We start from the raw sequence: 23,657 nt of genomic DNA, 5'->3' as shown, positions 1-23,657 counted from the left end.
TTTGTTTTTGTTTTAATTCTTGTGAATTTAGTCACCAGCAACTGATCAATCTCCCTGACTATGCCAGATTCTGGCCAGTGGATGGTGGTGTTAATTGCTATCAGGAACAGAGGATAAAAGAAAAAAGTTCTGTGTTAATTAAAAAAACATCACCTTAATATGACAATTTATAGGCTGCATAACGAATTTTGAATTAAGATCCAAATCCCCTGAATTTAAAGTGTTCAATTTGGGTGTCATCAGTACATTTTAGGGACATTTTTCTACAAAATAAAGTTTCAGGAGTGCTTACAATGTCAGCATCTTAATTGCAGCTTATCTCTTTCATGTATGGATTTAGGAACTAAGGGTCAACAGATTATCTGCCTGGCCAATTATCGGGGCAGATATATAGCATTTGTCAATTATCAGTATCGGCATTTTACCGTAATGATCGCCAATAAAAATCAATCCATTAAAACATGCACAGAAAGTGTCCGCATGGAAGGAACTTTTACTTTGTAAAACCTCAGGGAGATATTCTTATTCATTCACTTTTTACCTAAATTTTTACTGAACTTGATTTTTATTTAAGTTGCAGGGAACTTGCTGTTTTTGGTGTTGAAAGGTTCACTTTTGATTAAACATTTCCTAAAGGCATTTGAACAAAATTTTGTGTTGTAGTTTGATATATTCCAAATTCTAAATTTTGACAGAAATATTGTCAACGACCACTTCTAATACGACACAGTTCACCTAAAGAAAATGCTGTCAAATGTTTAATTTTTTAAATTCCAATTACTGGCAGAATTTAAATAGTTGATCATGATTAATCCCATTATTTTTAATCACATCTTTTCAGTTCCATTAGTTTGCATTTAAAAACAGTTTTGAAGTCCATATTGACAAGGTAAAGCTATTCTTACCAGATTGTCTTCATCAGGAATCAAATGGCAGCAAAAACTTCATGAGACCAGCATAAAGTGGGCATGTCTGTAAAGGGACATAGAACCCATTTCGTTCACATAACTTTTTTTCTTTTTTTAAGATTTTTTTGGGGGGAGCCTTTCATGCCTTTATTCTGATAGGACAGGTATAGCGTGAAAGGGAGTAAAAGAGGGGATGACATGCAGCAAAGGGCCACAGGGTGGAATCGAAGCTGTGGCCGCTGCAGCAAGGACACAGGCTTTGTATATGGGGCGTCTGCTCTACCAGGTGAGCTATTCGGCACCCCTTTGTTCACATATCTTGTGGTCAGAGATCAAGGGACCCTGTGAAATGAACAAGACCACTTTTCTATCGCCCAAATTTTGCCCATCTTTGGCATGTTATGCAGCCCGCTTACTGAGATGCTAGTATGACATGGTTTGTACCACTGGATTCCTGAGGTCCTCTAGTTTGATATAATACCTATATCATCACTGCAGCTTTCAAACTCCACCCAGTACAGCATGTAGGACAGGAAAGTTTTCCAGTGATTTAAAAAAAACAGTTATGTACAAATCTTAATCGCATCGTGTTAACACTGACAGCACCCCAAACATTTTTTTCTTCCTAGTATGTGAAAAGCTACTTGGCAGTAAATCAAATACTGATTCTACCACGTCCATTCCCAAAGCTCTTATTCTAGCCCTCACCCAATCCTACACACCGAACCTAAATTCTGTCCAAACTGTCCTCGCTGTCCAAGGTGTCTTCACTTTCCTGGTCTATGACTTAAATCAGTCCTCACAAAGGCAAGGATTATGATCACAAAAATGCACCCATGAACGCACACTTGCCTGCAGCACAGAAAATGACTTAATAGCTTACACTTTAATTATTGTGTGATTCACCCACTTTGTTGCCTCTACCGTATAAATAGCGTTGACTTGACCTTATGTGACGTGGCAAAAATTCCTATTGTGTTGAGCCTACACTTGTCCTTCACATTATCAGTGTTCTCACGACCTGTGAGCCACACCAAGACCAGGATTTAGAGAAGGCGGGCAGCATGACATCACCTCCAGCAGGGCATCTTAGGGCTGCTGGCTTCCTTGCATATTCTCCATAACACTTGCTCCTTTGTTCTCGTGTGCCTTTGTAGTTCAGTCGGGATTGTTTGTCAGGTCTGTCATTTATGTCGACGTCTTATCCACGGCTCTGAAGATATTTTGAGTTTCACAGAGAAACATAAATGTTCTTATCTGTGTGTGTCTGGTTGTTGAGTCAAACAAGATTAAGTAAAAAACATGATGATGTGATGACAAGATAAAATACCAGGAAATACGCCTCTTCTGGTGAAAATGTCGGGGAAATTAGCATGATGAAAGTAAACAACGGTGTGATGGTGTATGTTAATGTGTATGTATGTTTTTTTCCCTTTTGGTCCTGAGTGGCACCTTTTGTTGGCGGGTTTCATTTATTTTAAGGGTGTAAACTATTATGCTAGGTGTGTATCAGATAATCACATTACCTATAATAGTTTCTTTTCCAGGCATTTTTACAAATACTGCCGGTTTACTTTTGTCCACATTGCTAAGCCTCCATAGCAAGTTAAACTGTTAAAAGCCACAGTATTTACAATTAAGCTTTACTTGCAGCAGCATAAAATATACTTTGTTTAAATGTTAAATAGCCTATATGCAAGGTTGGGATATACCGAGAGCTGCTCCTAAAGTGGCAACATTTTAATGTGTAAATACTCCACCACAAGCCTTTTATTTATAATTTTGCTTTTGTAAAAGAACAGAAATATTAACCAAAAGCACTTTGCGCCCTTTTCCTCAGTTTAATCTGGTCATGTAGCAACAATGTCAAAAGTATTCAGGTCATCCTACTGCACAGACAGCCTACTTTTATGAACAGCCCAACTTTTATGAGCTGTTCTCATTAGATGCAATTGTGTGTTTTTATTGCATGCAAAACTACAAAAGAAGGGGGAAAATGTCTATCATCACTTCCTCTGTCTTGTCAGTGATGATACTCCCTAAATGATAATCATCTGACTTCAAGTCATGATGACAGGATGTACTTCCTGTATTCCAGTTTTTTGGTTTATTTTCTGTTTATACTTTTCGGTTTGTTTAATCGTAGCTTAAGTCACATGTGCCTCCTCGTGTTGAACAACCTGTTCATCATGTGACAGTGTTAACTATCTGAGAGCAACTACTGGACTAATGGGACAAAGGGTTTAAAAAATGAAGAATTTTTCATTTTAGAATTGTGCTGTAACTTTTGAGTTTCCAGTCTCATGACGGGGAAAGACATGAAGATAAAGTTACACTCATTTCAGCCACCGCATCATTTGCAAAAGCAAAATCACCGAACTCTGTTTTTACTTGTTTCAAACTTTGTGACCGCAAAGATCAACAAGGCAACAAGCGTAGGAGGAATTGACTGACAAACACAACATTTGTGAAATGCAGGAAGGATTAGAGAAGTGGACGCAGAAGTTGATTAGGACATCTGAATCCCCAGGAACAGGGGAAATCTGAAAACAATGCTTTCTGCTTCCCTCAAAAAAATACTGTTAGGCTGGACTTTGGTAATGCACTTTACCACTAACTTCTCTTAAAAGGCCAACTATTTGTGAAACTGAGAGTCTGCAGGCTTTGCAAGTCCTCAAAGGAAAAAGAGAGTAAATTCTACTGTAACAGTGCTGTATGTCTTAGTCACTCTGCAAATGCAAATTAGTCATAGTGACTGCATCTGTCCAAATTTCAACTATAACAACTCATACAGCCAAGACAGAGTTATTATGATGCGTGTTTGTCATGTTCCTTCTGGTTCTGACTTTTTTCACTAGTTCGATAAAGATATCTATTGCTCATTGGTGGAGGAAGTAATCAGATACTACTTAATTAAGAGCTGCCGATCGATACCACGCTGAAAATACTGCATTTATTCAATCATTCATTCATTCCGAGTGGAAAATATTCCACTAAAGGTGGAAGAGGTTTTCAGATCCTTTTTCTTAAGTAAAAGTAGCAATACTATAATGTAAAAATACTGTTACAAGTAAAAATGAAGTATTAGCATCAAAGTATACTACAAGAACAAACAGTAAAATTATTCATTATACAAAATGGAAAATGGTCAATTTCAAAATCACATACATGGTATAACTTTATTATAATAAAATGTTCTCTATTTATCAAAAGACGAGGGAGGCTGGGGTGTGACTTTGTTTGCTTTTTTTTTTTTTTAATTTTGAGCCTCCCCAAAACTACAAATATTTTTCCTTGAGCCTCCCTGAGTGACTTAGGTAAATTGCAAAGTTATAAGTTGAAAATGAAATCCTGGTACTGAAAAAAGCTTCTTCTTCTTTTTTTTCCCCACATGCATGCTGGTTTTTGTCCAAAGTTGAAGTGAGACATGTAGAATAAAGGGATTTTGATGAAATGTGTAAAACATAATCGTTTATGGGGTTTTTTCTGAAAGTGCATTTTTCCCACATAATGTGTTAAAGACCCATCTGAACCGTGAACCTGTTAAATCTTTGGAGTTGAAGGATGAGTTGATTAAAATCACTAGCTACAATGAAAAACTCCATCTGGTTATTCAGGCAAGTTGCTGCTCATATGTCAATATTTTCTGTTTTTACAGTCTCTGGCTATGATAAATGGTTTAATTTTAGCACGCAGGTTTGTCAGGCATGTTTTGTTTTAAAAATTGGCAGCTAAAGAAATACAAAATATAGCCAATTAAGTTGAATGCCCCTCCCCTAAACCAAAATACAAAAACATAAGTGCCTCTCCAGAGCTTATTATTTAACATGCTATCCCCTTTTTGCACCACCACCACCCCTATCATAAATAACAAACAGTCCCTTAGTGATGCATTAATGTGTTCATCACTTCAGCGATGATGGAGATGGGATGTTTTTTGTACACGGCTGGGTATTTAGCCTACACTAATAATCGATTAGTTGAGTTTTTCTTCAAGCATAATTTAGGCTCAATTTTAAAGGTGGTATGTAACAAAGAAATAAATAATAATTCTCAAAATTCAGGTGCTTGCTTTTTTTATAACACGCATTTTCTTGTACTTTTACTTTCAATATTTAAGTAAATGTAGTATCATAAAATTACTTTTGATAGCCTACTTTGAAACAATAAATCTACTTCAGGACTTTTACTCAAAGTATGTTGTCATAGGTGACTTTAAGTCAAGTTCTGGTGAAATATCTGTACTTTCACTTAAGTGTGGCTTTCAGTAAATTCATTCATCACTGACTATGAAGTAGCATAAATTTGAAATACTTCAGTAAAGTACAAGTAACTCATAAGTGTACTTGAGAACAATAACGTTACTTTCCACCACTGTACAAACCCTCAAGTAAAAGTAGGCCTGAGTATTATTAGCAAAATCTACTTTATCAAAAGTAAAAGTAGACATTGTGCAGAAAAATTGTCCCTCTTTGTTTTGTTAGCATCCCAAATCAATGCTAAATTAGCTAGCCGTTTAGCAGAGGTTTCCATGGTGATGTACGACGGTTAACGTGAGCTAGCTTCGTGATAACCGATGTTAGCGGCTAACAGGTGAACATAGCTAAGCAGCTAAAGAGCCAAATGTTTCCCTCGGGAGTTGGCGTACATAAAAGTAGAGTCAAAAAGAGGGTAACTGTGGGCTTACCTGCGCCAGGTGACCGCAGACACGACTCCAAATGGAAGCTAATGTTGCGCCTTATGTGTAGAAGGAGGTGCAGCTGTTTGCTAACTAGCTCTCCATGGACCGATTTGTGTTTGTACACAAAGATGACGTATTTGGTGGGCGGGGCTAGTAGTACGACCACCAAATCAAAAATATTGATAATACCGATGCCTTCTTCAGTTATCATTGAAATCGTTATTCAATGAGGGGTCCCTCCCTGTCAGTCTGACAGCTGATCAGCTGTGCAGCAGTTATGCTACTGACGTGGTTATGTGAAAACCACCCTCTATTTAATTACCTCCACTATTGATCTCGGCACTTCCGCTAGTTTTCTGCCACCAATATGCGTGCGCAACTGCAGTGACGTCCACCCCAAATTGGTCTTGTTTACAGGTTGTTGCACTGCCCCCACCTGCCCCCCCAAAAAAGGATAAAACATTAATCTCAAAGGAGCAGTGTGTTAGATTTAAGGAGATTAGCGTCGGCCAGTGGTGATGAGTGCACATTGCAACTGGCTGAAACTTTTAGATTTCCCTCAGTGTTTATTGTTCAGGAGGTTTATAACATGAGCCGAATTCTCCTCAAAGGTCTCTTCACTCCCAAACAAATGGATTAAGTGATTTAAACCTGTAAAAACACCAAATAAAGTAGTCTCAATTTACAAATCAGTGTTTTTTAAATGGTGTATGGTAAATGGCCGAGGCAAGCACCTGCTATGGTGTGCTCACCCATACGCTCTGAAAACTTTATGTATGCACACATTATTTCTGATCCAGATGTTCAGGAGGTTATTTACTGAGCTGGATTATTTGCAGAGGACTCTTCCTCTCAAAAACAAACATACTCTTTGATTTAAACCAGTAAAAAACTGAATAAATCAGGTTAATGTTAAAAAATGTGTGTTTTTCCAATGTTCTCATCGCAGAGGGGTTTTCAGTTACGGTGGCTGATGCGAAAACACGACAATGCATATGGCCCTTTCCTAAAGCAAATGTTTTGTTTGTCTGATCTGGGCTACTGTAGAACATGTTAATCTCAATAAATGAGGATCCGCTCCCTATGTAGATATAAACTGCTCATTCTAAGGAAACAAAAACTCAACAATTCATATTTTTAGGTAATTATAGACAAAATAAAATATGATTATTATATTATATCATATTAGATTATATTTGTGCCTATATATTGCCCTATCCTTGTCAGTTAAAAACTGTTGGACTCATTACTTAAACCAACATATTGTTGGCTGTTGCAGGCTAACCAAAGTTGAGATTTAAGCGACATCACCAAGCAGATTTGAAAGAGGTACAATGATTATATGAAGTTTATGCCTACTAGTCAGATTTTTTAACCACTCTATGTGAAGGCTAAATTGAAAGTGAGATCAGCCACAATGCTGATATCCTTATTAGTATTAATCCCTCGTTGCACAGAGAAGCTGTGTGCACACATCTGCAGCAAACACTGTACATAACCGCTGAGGCAGGAAGTCAGACTGTGACTTACAACGTGGGTTGTAATTTTAACATTCACCTAACTGTATCTTCGAAATAACTTTGACTTGTGATTGTCCACAAATTCTTTCCCTGTCGGACTCCTTTCAAGAGATGTTTCTATGTTTCCATTTCAGAAAGTAACTTGTTGAACACAGTATTATTCATAAAAAATAATATGAATTCACATGTGAAACATGTTTTACATTTACCACTCACCCACACATTGCGGAAAGCAACTTTCTAATCTCGTCTAACCTTTATTACACTTATCTCGAAGCCACTTTCTCCCACAAAAACCAAGAAATGAATTTCTTATCCCTTAGTTTAATAGATTTTCTGACCCTGTAAGCCCCCTGAGTCTGAAATTAGCTAATTTCATGGTTAAACAGATAATGTAAAATCCAAGATTCAGATGAGCACCTGATCTAATCTGATGGTTTTTAAATAAGCTCCTAACAGATACAGAAAACGATGACCTAATAGTAAGTAAAGCGTAACTGCTTGACGGCATTGCGGAGGTTTGTAGGCCACCAGACTATACAGTCTAGTGTTAGCGGAAGCCACTTTGCTTTTGTGGTATTTTGGCCTCGGTTTATTCCCTTACACATCATCAGCTCCCTCTGAGCCCACACACGGCAACACTGAAGAAGGAATGATGAGGAGGAAACCAAAACCTCCTTGATGTGGATTTTTTGTTTCTTGAAAAACTGGCACCTGTGATGGTGTCACCATACGAATCAGAAAATGAAACTCCTGCCATAAATGCAGCGTCTTAATCATTCGCCTACAACAGCTTCCTTCCTCCCCGACTGGCCTACCCACCCTCCTTCCGCCCTTCTTTCCTCCGTCCTCTCCTTCCTGCCCTGATGTAATCTTTGTCTGGTTGAGCTCCACTGCGAGATGACCCCACAATCCTGGGATTTCGTGATGCAATCCATGAGCAAAATCGGCAAAGAACAAAAGAGGGATTTTTCAAAGCACTGGTGATATCGCAGGGGGAGTTACATGTGGGGAATATGTCACCATACGATGAGGAGAGGGCCGATAATGATTCAGAAGCACAGTAGGGAAAGGGCACACAGATATGAAGGCTCAAACTAGGGAGGTTTAGTTACCAGTTTCATATTCCACCGCTCCATGAAAAGAGGTAATTGTCTCTTTGAGGGATCCAGTGGGAGTTTGAGAGTTACATATTACAGATGACCTCTGACTGTGTGTTTTTGTCAACGTGGAGAGTTTCAACAGATTGGACAGCATGATAGAAAACACTGAAGGAGGTGGTAATAGCAGAGCAACTTTATACTTGAACAATTTTAGTATATTTTAGAAAAAGAGAGAAAAATGTGGTAAACATTTCTTGCTCTACTGACTTTGTGTCCATATTGTCATTTGATTTACCAAGATGCAACAGAATATATAACATTCAGAGCCTGAGCCAGGATTGCCTGCCGTGCACACGACTCTCAAATGGATGTATAAGAGCGCGGTGACACATCAAGGAAAATTAACAATAAAATTCAGCTCCTGTTCACTTCTATTCAGTCAAAGTACAAGGGAAAATTTGTCTCATTTGGCGGCGAAGAAAACTCGCATCTCAGCATTGCACAGAGTTCAGCTTTGATGGATCGAAGGAATACCTGTAGAGGAGAAATTGATTACTGCTGTGTCTACCCAGCTGATATGGTACGATATTGCCCAGTGAGTCTGGCGATAAAGGAAGAACACATTTTATTTCACAAAATGTAAACAACACGTTGGATTAGAGCACAATAAAATAAAACATAGTGCAAGAATAAGCAGAAATGGCACTTCAAAATAAAAGCTCTGTGCAGGAATTTCATTGTATTTGGAAATAAAGTGTATTTCTTACAAATTTGACATATTCACAAGTCACTTGCACCCCATTCAGAATGGACCTGGATTTTTGGACCACAACCCACCAGTTGGGAACCACTGCTTTAAATCCTTTCACTTGTAAAAAAAAAAAACAAAACCTTAAAGCGTACGATAGGCTCCCTTATTAAGGCGGTATGTTATGAAGAAATAAACGTCATATTTCTCAAAATTTTAACCACTTGCTTTTTGTTACCAGCATTTACTTGTACTTTTACTTGAGAACATTTTATATCATACAATTTCTTTTGATACTTAAGTACAATAAATATCAGATATTTTAAGACTTTTACTCAACTAATATTCTAATAGGCGACTTTAACATCTACCAAAGTATTTTTCTGGTAAGAAATATGTACTTTTACTCTAGTGTGGCTTTTAAGTACTTCATCCACTACTGAGTATTTATACAAATGAACATTAAACACAGTAAATAAATACATTTTAAAGAAAGTTTTTTCCTACTGTGTTAAAGTTCAAAATCTTACACACACCCACCCACACACACACACACACACACACACATATATATATATACATAGAGAGAGAGAGAGAGAGAGAGAGAGAGACTTCTAGGTGTTTTTTTTCAGGGGGATTTTACAGAGATACAGATCACCTCTTAAGACCACTTCGTCTTTGTATAAATCGGAGATATGTTATCTTACTGTTCAGAAATTTCATAACCTTTAATATCTTTACAGGTGAAATACGCTCTCTTGGGTCGGCCTATCTAGTGACAAAAATTCATCAAAAAAAATTAATTAAAAATCAGTTAAGGCTATGAATTGTGGCTGTGTGTGGCATTGTTTTATAGTGCATGGGCCTACTTGCCCCTTACAAATAAACCTTAAAAATACATACAAAATACAACAGTGGTTGTTTGCTGCTATATTAATGTTCAAAATCTCACATACAGTTTAAGACTGCATGGGTTTGTTTGCTTAGTTCTTATTTTGCTGCCAACAAGGGGAATTTTAGAGATACAGTTCACTTCTTAACACAACTTCTTCTTTTATTAATCTGAGATAAGTTATCTTGTTCTCGAGTTTCATAACCTTAAACATAACGGTTAAAAATGCTCGCTTAAAATATGGTAATCTTTTCACATGAGCAGAAAATGTTGAAGTGATGAGCATTTATGTGTCCACACAATTTCTTATAGAACAATATATTTTAAAAATAATGGGGATTGAAAAAAAAAAAATCTTCCAATGAGGTTGTAATTTGTGGATGTGCGTATTTCAGTTTGACATATAGAGAGATAATGTTTCTATGGTTATTATTTGAGAATGGGTTAGAGGTTAGAGGTTAGGAATGCAGCTCATATATGCGCTTACTGTACAGTCTGAGGTCACCGGATGTGATAACCATAAACTTCTGTAAATCCTCATGAATAATCGCGAGGTGGTGGGTGAGGAGCAGGAGGATAGAAGTAAAGTATTTGTTTGGGTGTCATGTGGGTGCATATGGCGATGATGATGATATCAGGCTGCAACATCTTGTGGTCGGTTTGTATTTGCATCCTGGAATAAAAAAAGTCAGAGGTGAGATTTCATCACTAGTTTCACACACACACGAGGAAACACAGTCAAACACACTGAAGACTACAGACTGATAGTCAGCGTCACAGTACTCGAGTCCTGACATGTTTCCAAGATACACAAGTTTAACACAATTGTCTCATTCGCAGCCAGCTGAGCAAACAAGCAGAGCAGTCGTTGCGATACAAGGGAAACTTAATGGGAAAGAGAGCCATAAGTGTTGCTAAAAAAAGAAAAGCACTACTAAATGAAAACAGAACTAGACATTTCAGGCATGTGCGCGAAAAAGCCCACACGCTCATGCTCAGCCTTCAGCAGAAAAAGTCAGGTGAGAAAGTGAAACGGGGAAACCGAGGCAGGGACGGGGGCCAGTAAGGAGAAGTGTAAAAACCAGTTTGTTGCGTTGCATCACATCTCAGTTATGAAACAAAAAGAAAAGAGCTGCCAAGTTTTGCTTCAGCAGTTTTCTCTTTTGAGATTGAGGTCGAATTAAAAAATGAATTGTGTTTTGATGTGGCGATGTCATGAGGAAAAGGAAAACATCTCCAAAAAGCGCAATACAGTACTCCCAGGAACCTTTTAGGAATTATTTAGCTATTTTGTGACATTTTACACCTTTTAATGTATTACTTTTGCTTTTGTTTGACCATATTTTTTTCAATATATCTTTTGTTTTTAGGTATCTTGTATTCTATATTATCACTTAATGGGACAACTCACCTAAAAATCAAAATATATATTTTTCTTCTTACCTGTGGAGCTACTTATCAATCTAGAGTGTGGAGATATCGGCCGTAGAGATGTCCGTCTTCTCTGAAATATAATGAAACTAGACAGCAAAAATACATTTTAACTCAACATCAGTGTCTCATACAGAAATCACAACCCGATAACAAAGGATACATCTTGTTCTGAGCAGTTTTATGTAGGAACTATTTTGTTTCTACCAAACTACACCTGCCATATGTATCACCGCGCAGGAGGAAGAGTGCATCTACGGCTAGCTCAGCTAGCTGGCAGCAGATGCTAATTCAATAGAAAGAAAAAAGTCATGATATGGATTTCAGTTTTGGTTGATTTTGCTTTCGATAGCCTTAAACTCATTAGACGGCAACTCACTGGTTAACATGCAGAAATATGACGTCCACTACCCACCCTCAGCTCGCCGTTTACTAATGTTAGCCTTTGCTGCTCTGCACTGGGAACCAGCCAGGTCAGGTCATCCGGCGACTGCTGCTACTCACGGATATTTTAGATATGTTTATTCAGCCAGAGCTCTTGTGAAAAGATAATTAACATGTTTTAAAATGAAGGCTATAAATCTAAGAGCTATAGGTCTCTATCAGGCAAAATGGTGGAAATATTCTGTTTAAAGCAGATAACTACAGTTGAGTGTACAGTTTAGGTATTAGGAGAGAATTTCCTGCCACTGAATCTCTTCTAATACAATAAACATAATGATTCAGCTTTAAACACATTAAAATGTAGTTATTGGCAGATATGTTTCTTTAAGTAAGTAGTTGGTAAAGTTTATTTGTATAGCACTTTTCACAGATATAAAAAATCACAAAGTGCTTTACAACAAAGACAGATACACAATAAAAGCAAAATAAAAATTAAATATATAAATAGCTTATCCTGCGGGCATGCTAGTCCATAAACAGATAATAAATGTTGAGAAACACAGTTGCAAAACCATAAAATGCCTCTTCATAGGAGAAGTTTGAATAAACTCTAAACCATTTCCTTACATCTGCTTTCAACCACACTGTAATGTGTTACAAATATCAAAATAGGTGATTAACAGGTGAAGTGTTTACACAATCCACACATTTTTGTGGCATTTCAAAACATCTGGCCTGACCTCTGAATGCCGGTGAGCTGTGGATTTATGTGTAAACCGCAGCACTTACAGACAGAGCTTACACTGTGTGGGTGGCTGGAGTCAGTAATGAGCTCAATATGTTTTTATGACTTTGTGTGTTTGTGCACAAATGTCTGTCTTTGTGTGTGTGTTTTAAAACATTGTGTAAGATTTCAAAAAGCCAAAAGCAGAGGACAATCACTTTCCCCATCCTGAAACCGCAACTCCCGTTGCGCTCTGGTAAAACTCCACTAAAAATTCTGTGACTTTTCTTTCCCTCCCGGCCGCGGCTCTTTTCTCTCCGTGGCTTGGGTCGCTGCGCTGCTGCTGCTGCCTCCTGCACTGTCTCCGCTTACAGAGTGACATCACTGGAGTTTCCCTTCCGCAGTAGCAGCTGCCACAGCATAAATACTACAAGCTCTCCGGCAGAAGTTCACTCTTAACACAATAGCAACACAAAGAGAGAAGTAGCACCACAGACACAGCATCCAGACAGACAGATTTTCCTAACTGCTGTTGTGCACAGTATGGTGGCCTATGCAACTGCACCCGGTGATGTGGAGATGGGTCCTGAGGAGAGGACGGTGGTGTTGGTGGAAAAGAAGTCCCCCTTGGGGTGGATACTGAAGGTGTCCGTGGCCCTTCTTGTTGCGGCCCTTTATTTCGTAGGCGTCTTGCTGTTTGCTTGGAACTGGAGGCCAGACATGATGGTAAGCTTTGTCTTGAGTTTGAAAGTCTGTTTCCTGTCAAATAAAAAGAGGAAATGTTTATTAATAACTCTAATTAATGTGCTTCCTTCAATACAGACAAATTCAGGCCAAACTGAAGCACTAATCAAGACAGACTCTGCTGAGAAAACAGGTAATTATAAGCATGGGTGCTTGTGTGAATCTAAAGGAAAAAAAAGCAAAGGGGTTTTTTTGTATTTGAGTCTCTGTGGATTATACGAGACAAGCTCACATTTGTCCTCCTCCCTTCAGATCCCCACTACACGTTGAGTCGAATCGGCAGCAAAGCCAAGGCAGCAATCCACTTAGAGGGTGAGTCACCATGAGTTGATCCTCAGCAAACAAAAGAAACTCTTTCTTCCACTTGTGTGATATTTGTATGTTGTTCAGGAGCACTTTGAGGAAGCTGCTGCACAAGTTATTCATTGGCGTCTGTCATTCCAGTTTCCTAATGACACACCTGTTGATTATTAAACAGAGAAACTAAAGATTTGCAAGGCTTTAACCCTTTGAAACTTGAAAAATTGGCATGATTTCTTTCAAAAAAATGGGAAGAAGGCAATGAGCAACAGAGGAAAATATGACCAAAAAATTCACAAAAAAATTAAGAAAATTACCCCCAAAAATAGTAAAATAAAAGGTTAAAAAATTGATCTGGAAATTTTTTAAAGAATTTTGTAACATAATTTTTAATATGTAATTTGCTAGTAATAAAATTAGGTTTCCTGTAGCTTTTTTGGTCTTGCCCTAGATATTTTCCCCCAGCTTTTTTAGAAAAGATTGTCTAAATCTACAAAATTGCTTGCAATTTGTGAAATATCTATTGCCAAAGTGCTCATTGCCTTTTCCCCATGTTTTCACTCATTCATAGGTCTAAATATTTGCGAAAGGCGTTTTAAAGCGCAAGGACATTGATTTTGCTGCAGGTTTCAAGCTGTTAACATTGCTTCTTCTTGTTCGTTTCCAGGTATCTACAAAGACGGCAAAGATCACCAGCTGGAGTGGAGGAGCGGTCAAGGCCAGGCGTTCACTCAGGGCGGCTTCCAACTGCTGAGAAACCAGATCGTTATCCCGCAAACCGGCCTCTACTTCGTGTACAGCCAGGCGTCGTTCAGAGTCTCCAGCGATGGCGACGAGGATGGAGCGGGAAAACGCCTCACACCTCTCAGCCACAGGATCTGGCGCTACTCAGACTCTGTAGGTAACAGAGCCTCCCTGATGAGCGCGGTGAGGTCGGCTTTCCAAAACACGGCTCAGGAGGACGACTACAGAGAGGGACAGGGCTGGTACAACGCCATTTATCTGGGCGCGGTGTTTCAGCTGAACAGAGGAGACCGACTGTGGACGGAAACCAACCAGCTATCGGAGCTGGAGACCGACGAGGGCAGGACTTTCTTTGGCGTGTTTGCACTTTGAAATGATGCGAAACAAAGAAAGACGATACGAAGCTCTGCACATGCCATAAGTTTTGGCTTTTTCAAAATGTGTAATTTTTTTTTTTTAATTCATCTTCATGTTGAAGTGTTTAAATCTCATTGGAGATAAAGCTCGTAGCCGAACAGGCGGTGCCACTTTTTTTTTTTTTTTTTTGTTTTGTTTTAATCCTATAAACTGTAACAGTTTGTTTCTGTTTAGGCACTTTTCGTACATTATTTATGCTGACCTGAGAATGTAGACTTTCTCTGCTGTATCACATACAGACACAGCTCTTTGCTGGAGAGTTATGTACAGAACTGGTATCAAGTACTATTACAACCTGTGTGTATTTATTTGTATTTATTTATATTTAAATTGGTGGGATGAGGTGTTAAAAGATTCTATTTATATACTTTATGTGCGCATAAACTGAATTAAAATGCAAAAAAAAAGTTACAAGTTGTGTCACTACAAAGGATGAACTCATTTCATAGCTGAATTACCAAATATAGATTTGAGCTGACAAACAACTCCAGCAGCCACACACACTCACACACACTCACACACACACTCACTCACTCACTCACTCACACACTCACACGGCAGCGGGCTCAGTCTATTATCTGGCAAAAGTTGCTCTGAAATTCCTCCACAGCCAGCAAATACTTCCTCTGTTAGATCAGACAAGATGAGGGGAATTTCCTACTTTTTGTGCTGTTGCTGAGTGCTGTGTCAGGTGAAGGCCCACAGAAGCCTCAGCCCAGAGCGGGTTTTCCCCAGTGACACCCCCCCACCACCACCACCACCCTTTCTCCCACACACAGCCTCCCTCCTCCTCCACACCACCTTCCCTCTATTACCACATACTTCATCTTCAGTCAGCTGGAAAGAGACGTGACATATGAGTGTGCGTTCGGTGTGTGTATGTGTGTGGGACTGCAGCACAGCTGGCTTTGTCACATTGTCATCATGTAAAAACACACATTATACAAATGTCGGATGTACTTGGGAGCCATTTGTCTCCTTCAGTTTCTTTTTATCTACAGACATCCACTTATTGTCTCAGTAACGAGGTTCCCGCTGGCCTGCGCAGCTGGTCAGCGCTCTGAAAACCACGCACCACTTTCCGTTTAATGATCTCCTCTTCTGGTTTTATTTGCTCTTTGACTCCCGCAAAGCTGACCTGGAGAAAAATATCAAGTTTCACTGACAAATAAACTGGAGCCAACAGAGTTAATTGCTCAAAAGGTCATTTTGAGTCAGAAGACGAATAAATAACTGGTGACATCTAGTGGATGATGTAATCTGCTCGGCTGTGTGAGACACAGGATGTTGAGACTGTTTATGGAACTGTTCAGAACAGGGTTTTTGTTTCTAAAAATATAAAACGATTAAAATCAAAGGAACAGTGTGTTGCATTTAATGACATCTAGCAGTGAGGACTGCAGATTTAAAACAGCTGAAACTTTCCAGGTTAGAATTCATTTAGTGTTCAAGAGATTTTTAATCTACGGCCCAATTATCCGCAGTAGGGGTTGGCGGATATTTGGCATTATGCTGATTATCTGTATCGGCATGAATTAATTAAAAAGTCCAAAGAAATTGTCAGCATGGGAGGAACTTTTACTTTGTGAAACCAAAGGGAGCTGTTTCTATTAACTTTTTTCTTATTTAAATTTTCACCTAACTTTATTAAAAAAATGTCACTGAGAACTTTCTGTGTAAGATGTTGAGCTTTTCAGGTTTGATTAAACATTTGCTAAAGGTTTTTAAATAAAGTTTGTTATATTCAAAATTCTGAATATTGACAGATTTTTTTTTAATTGTAAATGTCAGTTATCAGTCTCATTAACTACTAATAATCGGTATCGGCCCTGGAAAAATGAAAATATTCCTACTGAGCTGTTTATATGAATCTTCCAACAATAATCGTGTTTACATGCAGCCGTACATACTCTGATTAACGCGGCCCAACATTTTGTTTGACATTTCAAAGTAAGAAAAAGTGGTACGACCATTTTATGCATCAAAAAAGGTTTTCAGGTTTCCCAGTATGTGTAAAAACAGCTTCCCGCTGTCATTCCATCAACCACCTTCGTGAAAAGGTCAATTTTGCGATAACCAAATATCAATATCGTGTCCCAAAACCTGTTCATATCTAGGTCTTTTATTACGTTTAAATGTAGGTGCGTTTTTCCTTCCGCATGCATCTCTACCCCACAGCCTTACAAACTGTTGGCGACTTGGTTTGTGTATAGCGTATCTATGACAACACACAGAGCTGACTGTAAACAGGCAGGAGGCCGTGTGTCACAAACTGCTGTAAAAACCGCAGCTGAGACTCATAATATGATTGCGCTGTATACGTGTCCAAATAAGGCTCTGAAAACTAAAATAATATTGAATTATTCCACATCTTCATCGCAAAGTGCTGCATTCAGAAAAAGGCCTAATTCGGATGAATTCAAAGGAATATGCTGTTTACATGACCTGTATTCAGAATACTGCCATATTTGGAATAAAAGTGGAATATTAGTCTGCATGTAAACATAGTCAGTGTTTCTAAGATGCTGTTCAGCTCATCAGAAATGGGATACTGCTGATGTGTGCTCACCTTCTGTCTGATGACTTCAGATCCAGATGTTCAGGAGGTCTTCACCAGGAGCCGAATAATCCGCAGAGGACTCTTCCTCTCCAAAACAAACAGATCCGGTGATTTAAACCTGCAAAAATACTGAATAAAGCTGTTTAGTGTTAAAATGAATGTATCCAAAGCCAGTGTTTGCTTTGCAGAAACATGTCAGTGCAACATGGCGATCTCTGGAGGAGGAGCTGCTTTTATGTAGATAATTGTCTCATTTTACGGAAACGAAAACGCAACAATTGTTATTATCAGGTGATTATACACCACAAAAAACATACTCATTACATCATTTCTGCCAATATATCCCCGTAAACCCCACAAACTGGAGCTTTAAATGTGGAACTGTTTTTACTGTCTTTACAAAACAGTTTTACCCAAGCTGAAAATAAAACAGTTTCAGTTCTGTTTAACAGCGTGGTTTTTTTTTTGGAAATCAAGCCTGTAATTCCTAGTTGTTTACATATTTCCACTGATCACTGAAACACAAAAATAGCCAATGAAAAAACAATTATTTTATTTAGGTACGCATATATTTGCACACACATACTCTGAAATATATTAACATTTAAGATCTTAGATATAGTGAATACAAATATCCTCAAATCCATGTATATTGTCATATATGTGCAAGATAATAGAACATTTCCTAAATTATTTCTGCATTCATATGTTACACTATCTGATCCAGGTACTGCACAGTTAATAAATATGGCCTATTTCATTCATTTATGTCCTCCCCCAAACCCTGAGCTAAAATGTATTCGAGTAACAGTAACATAAAGTGGAGTAACCATAGTTTGTTCAGTTTAAAGTGCACGCTGACATTTATATCTTTAAAAATATTTGAGTTTTACCTGCAGATGAAGCTCTTCAGGTATCATTGCTTTATAAAATCTGTAAATAGCTCATGAATGAAATAGTACATCCAGATTAACTGCTGAATAGATACAGTATGTCACATTATTTGACGTATATTCCTTCTTTGATACATTTACAGTTTACCAAAAGGCGGAATGGGAAAGTAAAATACAAAATAAATAAACAGATAAATACATTAAAATCCATCCAGATTGTCTGTGATGAGAAAACATAAGAAAAATTAAAAAAAGGCTCACCACATTGACGTGTATAAAAACTGTGCTTTCTCTGAATATCTACAGGAACAGCCATCGCAGAAGCCCCACATCTTCCCACACTGCTGCTGCTGCTGCTGCTGCTGCTGTAGAAATATATAAACTGGCTTTTATCTTCAGGAGGCAGAAACTTTTCCTATGGCAAGTCGGAAGTTAACATCTCTGACCGTTAAAAATGTGCAGCGGCGACTGTGGCCGCAGAAGTAGCCGCCACATCTGCAAAATACATGAGATGCAGGACGAGGGGCTTATTTGATGGCTACGACTGCACTTCACTGCCAAACAGACACAACACAAATCTCAAAAAATACATCGTTAAACATCATTTCAAATGGCAGAACTATCGAAATTGTTCCCAAATTGTTGTGTCCTTGTTCAAGCTCAGATCCTCCAAAAGATGGGTCTAATATTCAGCAAAGGACTGGAGTTTAAGCAGGGTTCACACACATTTTCACCGATACATTTCTGTGACTTTTTAGCAAATTTTAAAGACCATACATTCTCTGAAACGACCACTTACCCTCCTCATCGGTTCTTTTCCTTTACTATATAATAGCTTTTAAAATTTATATTATTCAAAAAATAATTAATTCAGAGCACAATTAGAACTGAATATTTAAATATAACTTAGGGACTATTTTTTTTATGGGGAGTCATGTCAAATAATTTTAAGCTTTTAATAATAATATAATAATATAATATATATAATAATAATTCTAATATTTTGGCTTTTAAATTATAATATTTATTTAATTGCCAGTTTTAAAGAAAACATGCCCTTCTGTGAGTTTGATAGGCATATTTCTTTTTAAAATAATTTTAAAAAAGGGCAATTATGAAGAAAAAATAGCAGATTTTTTTTCTTCCAAATTTTTGGGTGGTTTTTAAAGAAAAAAAAAATCTTTAAAAATGTTTGGATCTTTAAAAATCATTAAAACAATTGCACCATTCATCACAGCCAGAAACTGTAAAAAAAAAAAGAAATTGTTGGATTTTCAAATTTCAGATAGTCCTTGAACACATTATGTGTTTATTAAGGTTTCTGAAACAAAATTCCATGACCTTTCCAAAAACTTTCAGGGTAAATTTAGTTTTCTAAAACTTTTCGAGGCCTGAAAATCGCTATTTGAAAATTCAATGACATTTCCAGGTATTTCGTGACCGTACGAACCCTGTTTAAGATGCAGTTTTGTATTCGAATACACAGTCCTGACAACATGCCAAGCTTCTGGGCCCTTCTAAGTTATGGCTATTTAATAATGTACGTTATCACTTTTCAGTGACACCTGTATTCCACCTGGTCCAGCTCTTCAGAGGAAACATTGGGGAAAAAACTGTACATTGCTTTGTCCCTTTCAGCTTTTCAGGACTCTCCTGAAAAGTCAACAAATAATTTAACAACAACTCCATGACAAAACAGATCAGATACTACAGAACAATATAAATCACTACGGTATGTGCTTGCCTAGTCAACAAACTCGACAGACAAACGGTGGAGACGATATAGCAAAGACACAAACACAAAACGTTTCCTTTTTAAGATCCTCGATGCCGCGTCTCCACAACAGAACGAGATAACGAATGAGGGAGAGGAATGATTAACAGATCGATCCGTTCGCTCGGAAAAAAAAGACCTCGAGTGCTGCTAGTCTGACCAGTCACAAGTGCCTCGTTTGCTGGGTTGAACACAGTGAGATCAAACCTGTGAGGACGGGTGTTACCTGCGTGACTCTCCCCCGAAGCTGCCGAGTGTAAAGCACTCCTGTGGGCTTACTTGTGCTTCCACGCCGTATTTTTAAAACAGTGTCACAACACCGCTGTGCTCATCGCCGAAACAAGTGAAAGCCACAGTGTTTCGTTGTGTTTTGTGTCCCCTGTGTGTGTGTGTGTGTGTGTGTGTATGTGTGTGTGTGTGTGCACTGTGCGACTGTCTCCCTCACCTCCCTTCCTCCACCTTCTCCCCCAGAGCCTCGCCTACTTATACAGCAGCGGGATCTGGCTGTTGTGACAGTGGTTGCGGCTCATCTTGCTGTCGGCCGGGTAGAGGTTGGACGAGTTGGAGAAGGAAGGCGGGAGCGAGTGATTGTCCGTGGTGGGGTTGGGGTAGCCGGGCGGGGGAAGCAGAGACTTGGGATCTGGCTGGGAGGAGGGCGGCGGGGCGTTGTGGTTCTGATTCTGGCCTGAGGAGGGTCGGCGGCGGTTGCGTAGAGCCTGTCGCTCAGCCAGCTGGTTGCGGAGCGCCGATACCCTCTCTTCTTTCTAAAGACACGACAAGAGGAAAGAGAGATTGTTTCAGTCACGTCCGAGGGCAACGGTGTCGTTTCAGCGTTGAGGGAGGGGTTTAGAGCTTTTATCGAGCCCGAAAAAATCAGGATCGACCCTACAGAACCCACAGATTTTTTTATTTTATTTTATTTTCTCATATGTCATGTGTTTTTTTTCATATGTAAAAGTTAGAGGTTAAAGAAATAAGTGATAAGTGAACACCAGTTCCTCTCAAAAAGAAAACATTTTTTTTTGTTACATAATATATGACCAAATGATCATTGACGAGTAACTTTCCTCTGTATTTTTCCCAGTCACTGTGCTATTTTTAGTAGTAGTATTTATTTTTGAGCTTTAAATGTTTGACCGACTATTTAGATATAACGGGGAGAGGCCTACTTGTTGTCATTGTTGTAATTACTGTCATAATTATTTTTATTAATATTATTTTTTTCCATCCATCCATTTTCTTGTCGGGTCAGTTAATTTATCACTTTGTTTTTCTTTTGTTGATTTAAAGGTTGTTGTTGTTCTGTTTTTGTAGTTTTCCTGTTTTCTTATTGATTTTTTTTCCTTTTTGCCTTGGTGTGTAAATTACACAATTGTTTTATATATACAACACTGGTACAATGGTAGTGGCTACTGGTGATCTAAGTAAATAAATATGTCTAAAAATACACATTAACATGATTCCAACACATTATTAGTAAAGATAAATTGGTCTATTCATTAATTTGTTCATTTTAACATCAATACATTATGTATAAACAATTAAATCTGCCAATAATTAGCATTTTAATAGCCTGGTATTACATGCACCATAAAGGGTTGTTAATATATGGACATTTAGGATGCCCTCCCTGCTATTGTAGGACCAGTTTAATGTGCTGTAATTTTATCTTATCGATGTAGTAAGGGGTGACCGGCTCTGTCTCTGAATAAAGGGCTTCGCGGCTTGAAAAATGCTGAGGACTCTTAGACTAAGCAATTAAATGATTGGTGGTGTAAATTAATCTAATTATTAATTCCATGGGGCTTAACCTCAGGAAATGTGAATTAATGGAGGTACAATAACTTTGTCTAGAAGAGGAATGCTTCACTATGCTTTTTCATATCTGTCAGAGTGGAAGCAAACCATAAAAATAAATTCACATCATATATATATATATATCACATAAGGAAAACCTGCAAGAAATAACATGGAATAAATAAATAATCACAAAACAAACATGACGACATACACCGTGTCTCTATTCATATGTCTCGATGTGGTGTGTGGGGATCCACAATATTGGATTTTTTGTCAATATCTGATATGACGATGTTTAACAACTCATTTAGCTGATAACGATATCGATATATCCACCTTTTTCCCCACCTAATTTTAATGTTCATAAACTCTCTTCTGATGCAGAATTTAATCATATTATTTCTACTCTTTTCCTGACGGCCCACCAGCAGATGGAGACATAAGATACAATACTTTTTGGTTTATGCATAATACCCTGTGCAAAATAAGAAGAATACTTCAACTTAGGGTTGATGTTTTGTACATGTTCACTTTGTCAATTGTGATTTCGGCAGATGAGGTGCCGACATTATCATGCATCCCTAGCTGTGTGTGATTCTTAATATTCTGTATTTCCTTATATTATGCAGTATTCTCTCCTGCAAATATGCACCATCAAATCGCACAAACACATAAAAACAGCAAATGCACAGCACACATTACCTGTATAATAAATGCAAATAAATAAATTAATGTCTCTAACATTAATATCCATGAATATATGTATAATGCATGGAATTATGTGTATTATAATAATGTGAATTAAGTGCCTGTTATTTGGATGTACATGTTTAATAATCATAATAATGGTGTGTCTGTTTAATGTAACATTTTCTTCACCTCCTGGATGATCTTCTGCAGCTCCCTGTTCTCTCTCTCCAGCTGCCGGGATTTCTCCTCGTCGTTGTTGTTGGTGGAAGAGCCGGTCTTCAGAGTGTCCTGCTGCTCCGACTGCCACTCGCCACGCGTGATAAGACGCCGCATCTGGAACAGAAAGTCAATAAAGAATAAAAAAAATTGCACCTGAGAGTACAGTGTGCTAAAAGAATAATGCATGCAATGGGAAAACATTTATTTTCAGCCCTTAAAGCCAAATGTCTAAAGGTTTAAAAATGTTTTCACCACTGGAGTCAATTTCAAGAGCTTTATACTCCCTTTTTTTTTCATATTTTGTTGACATTTTTGGTGCTGGCGCCTCACTGCTGTGTGGTTTCTACGTTCCTGGAGACTACCACACAATGTGACAGTATTGTGTTGTTTTGTTTTTCTTGGATTTTCTGTTAATGAAGTTTGAATATCTGTAGGTGGCACTCTTTCCTCTGTCTCCACAGGCTACAGCAGCACTCATGTGCACTCCCCATCTCTTCTTTTATTTATTCCAAACAAATCATTGTACTGTAGCTGCTGCCAGACATTTGAAATGTCTCACTTTGTTTGTGCCAGAGGATTTTTTTTCCCACTAACACCAAATGTTTACAGCAGCTACACATCTAAAGCTTGTTATTAACCACCTCACTGGATGGATTATTGCAGATTTTAAAAAAAGCAGAGCTCTCTGCTGAAAGTTTCACAAGTTTCAGAAGTTTGTCATTTTCATGCACCATGCACTACAGGCTGGACTTTCTCCCTGAAGAGATCGGCACATTTTGACCTTTGGTTTTACAGCAGTACGAGTGTATTTTTTTGTGTGTGTGTGTGTGCAGCATTTCCTAGAGGTGTCGGTGACGAGTCAGAGCACCTTGGGTACAAAAAGCACCACCAGAGTGATGTAGGCAGAGAAGACGATTGCTAGAGCGGCAAAGGCAAAAGAGGCGTCCTGCTGCGAGGACAGGATCATGGTCACTGGAGCCGTGATCAGGCACAACACCTGCAGGAAGAGAGATAAAGACAAAAACGGGGAAAAAAAGGAAAGTTAGAGAATGAAAGAAGAGGAAAAACTAAGAGTGAGGTTTAAAGCAGAGAAACAGAAGGAGGCAGCGGAGGTTAGAGGAGAGG

General features: G+C 38.3%; 2 protein-coding genes across 3 annotated transcripts in view; one reads left to right on the top strand and one right to left on the bottom strand.

Annotated features, from left to right (window-relative positions):
• The first annotated feature begins 12,908 nt into the window (after positions 1 to 12,908).
• Positions 12,909 to 14,667, top strand: tnfb (tumor necrosis factor b (TNF superfamily, member 2)). The gene is made up of 4 exons (XM_042490128.1): positions 12,909 to 13,117; positions 13,214 to 13,268; positions 13,388 to 13,447; positions 14,103 to 14,667. Exons 1-4 carry the CDS (start codon positions 12,935 to 12,937, stop codon positions 14,549 to 14,551), a joined length of 747 nt encoding a protein of 248 aa, XP_042346062.1. The 5' UTR covers positions 12,909 to 12,934; the 3' UTR covers positions 14,552 to 14,667.
• Positions 14,668 to 19,423: 4,756 nt separating this feature from the next.
• The window catches only part of gabbr1a (gamma-aminobutyric acid (GABA) B receptor, 1a), a 95,135-nt gene continuing 90,901 nt past the window's right edge, over positions 19,424 to 23,657 (bottom strand). For both annotated transcript variants that reach the window (XM_042490951.1, XM_042490952.1), the window contains exons 22-24: positions 23,401 to 23,529; positions 22,503 to 22,646; positions 19,424 to 20,587 (exon numbers count right to left, since the gene is read on the bottom strand). In XM_042490951.1, the coding sequence (XP_042346885.1) occupies positions 20,303 to 20,587; positions 22,503 to 22,646; positions 23,401 to 23,529 (558 nt within the window). In that variant the 3' untranslated portion in view covers positions 19,424 to 20,302. The remainder of the gene's footprint in view (positions 20,588 to 22,502; positions 22,647 to 23,400; positions 23,530 to 23,657) is intronic.

Source organism: Plectropomus leopardus, chromosome 7, assembly GCF_008729295.1.
Source record: "Plectropomus leopardus isolate mb chromosome 7, YSFRI_Pleo_2.0, whole genome shotgun sequence".
Lineage (NCBI taxonomy): Eukaryota > Metazoa > Chordata > Actinopteri > Perciformes > Serranidae > Plectropomus > Plectropomus leopardus.
The sequence above is the reverse complement of the archived record's forward strand: the minus strand, read 5'-3'. Positions and strand labels throughout refer to the sequence as shown.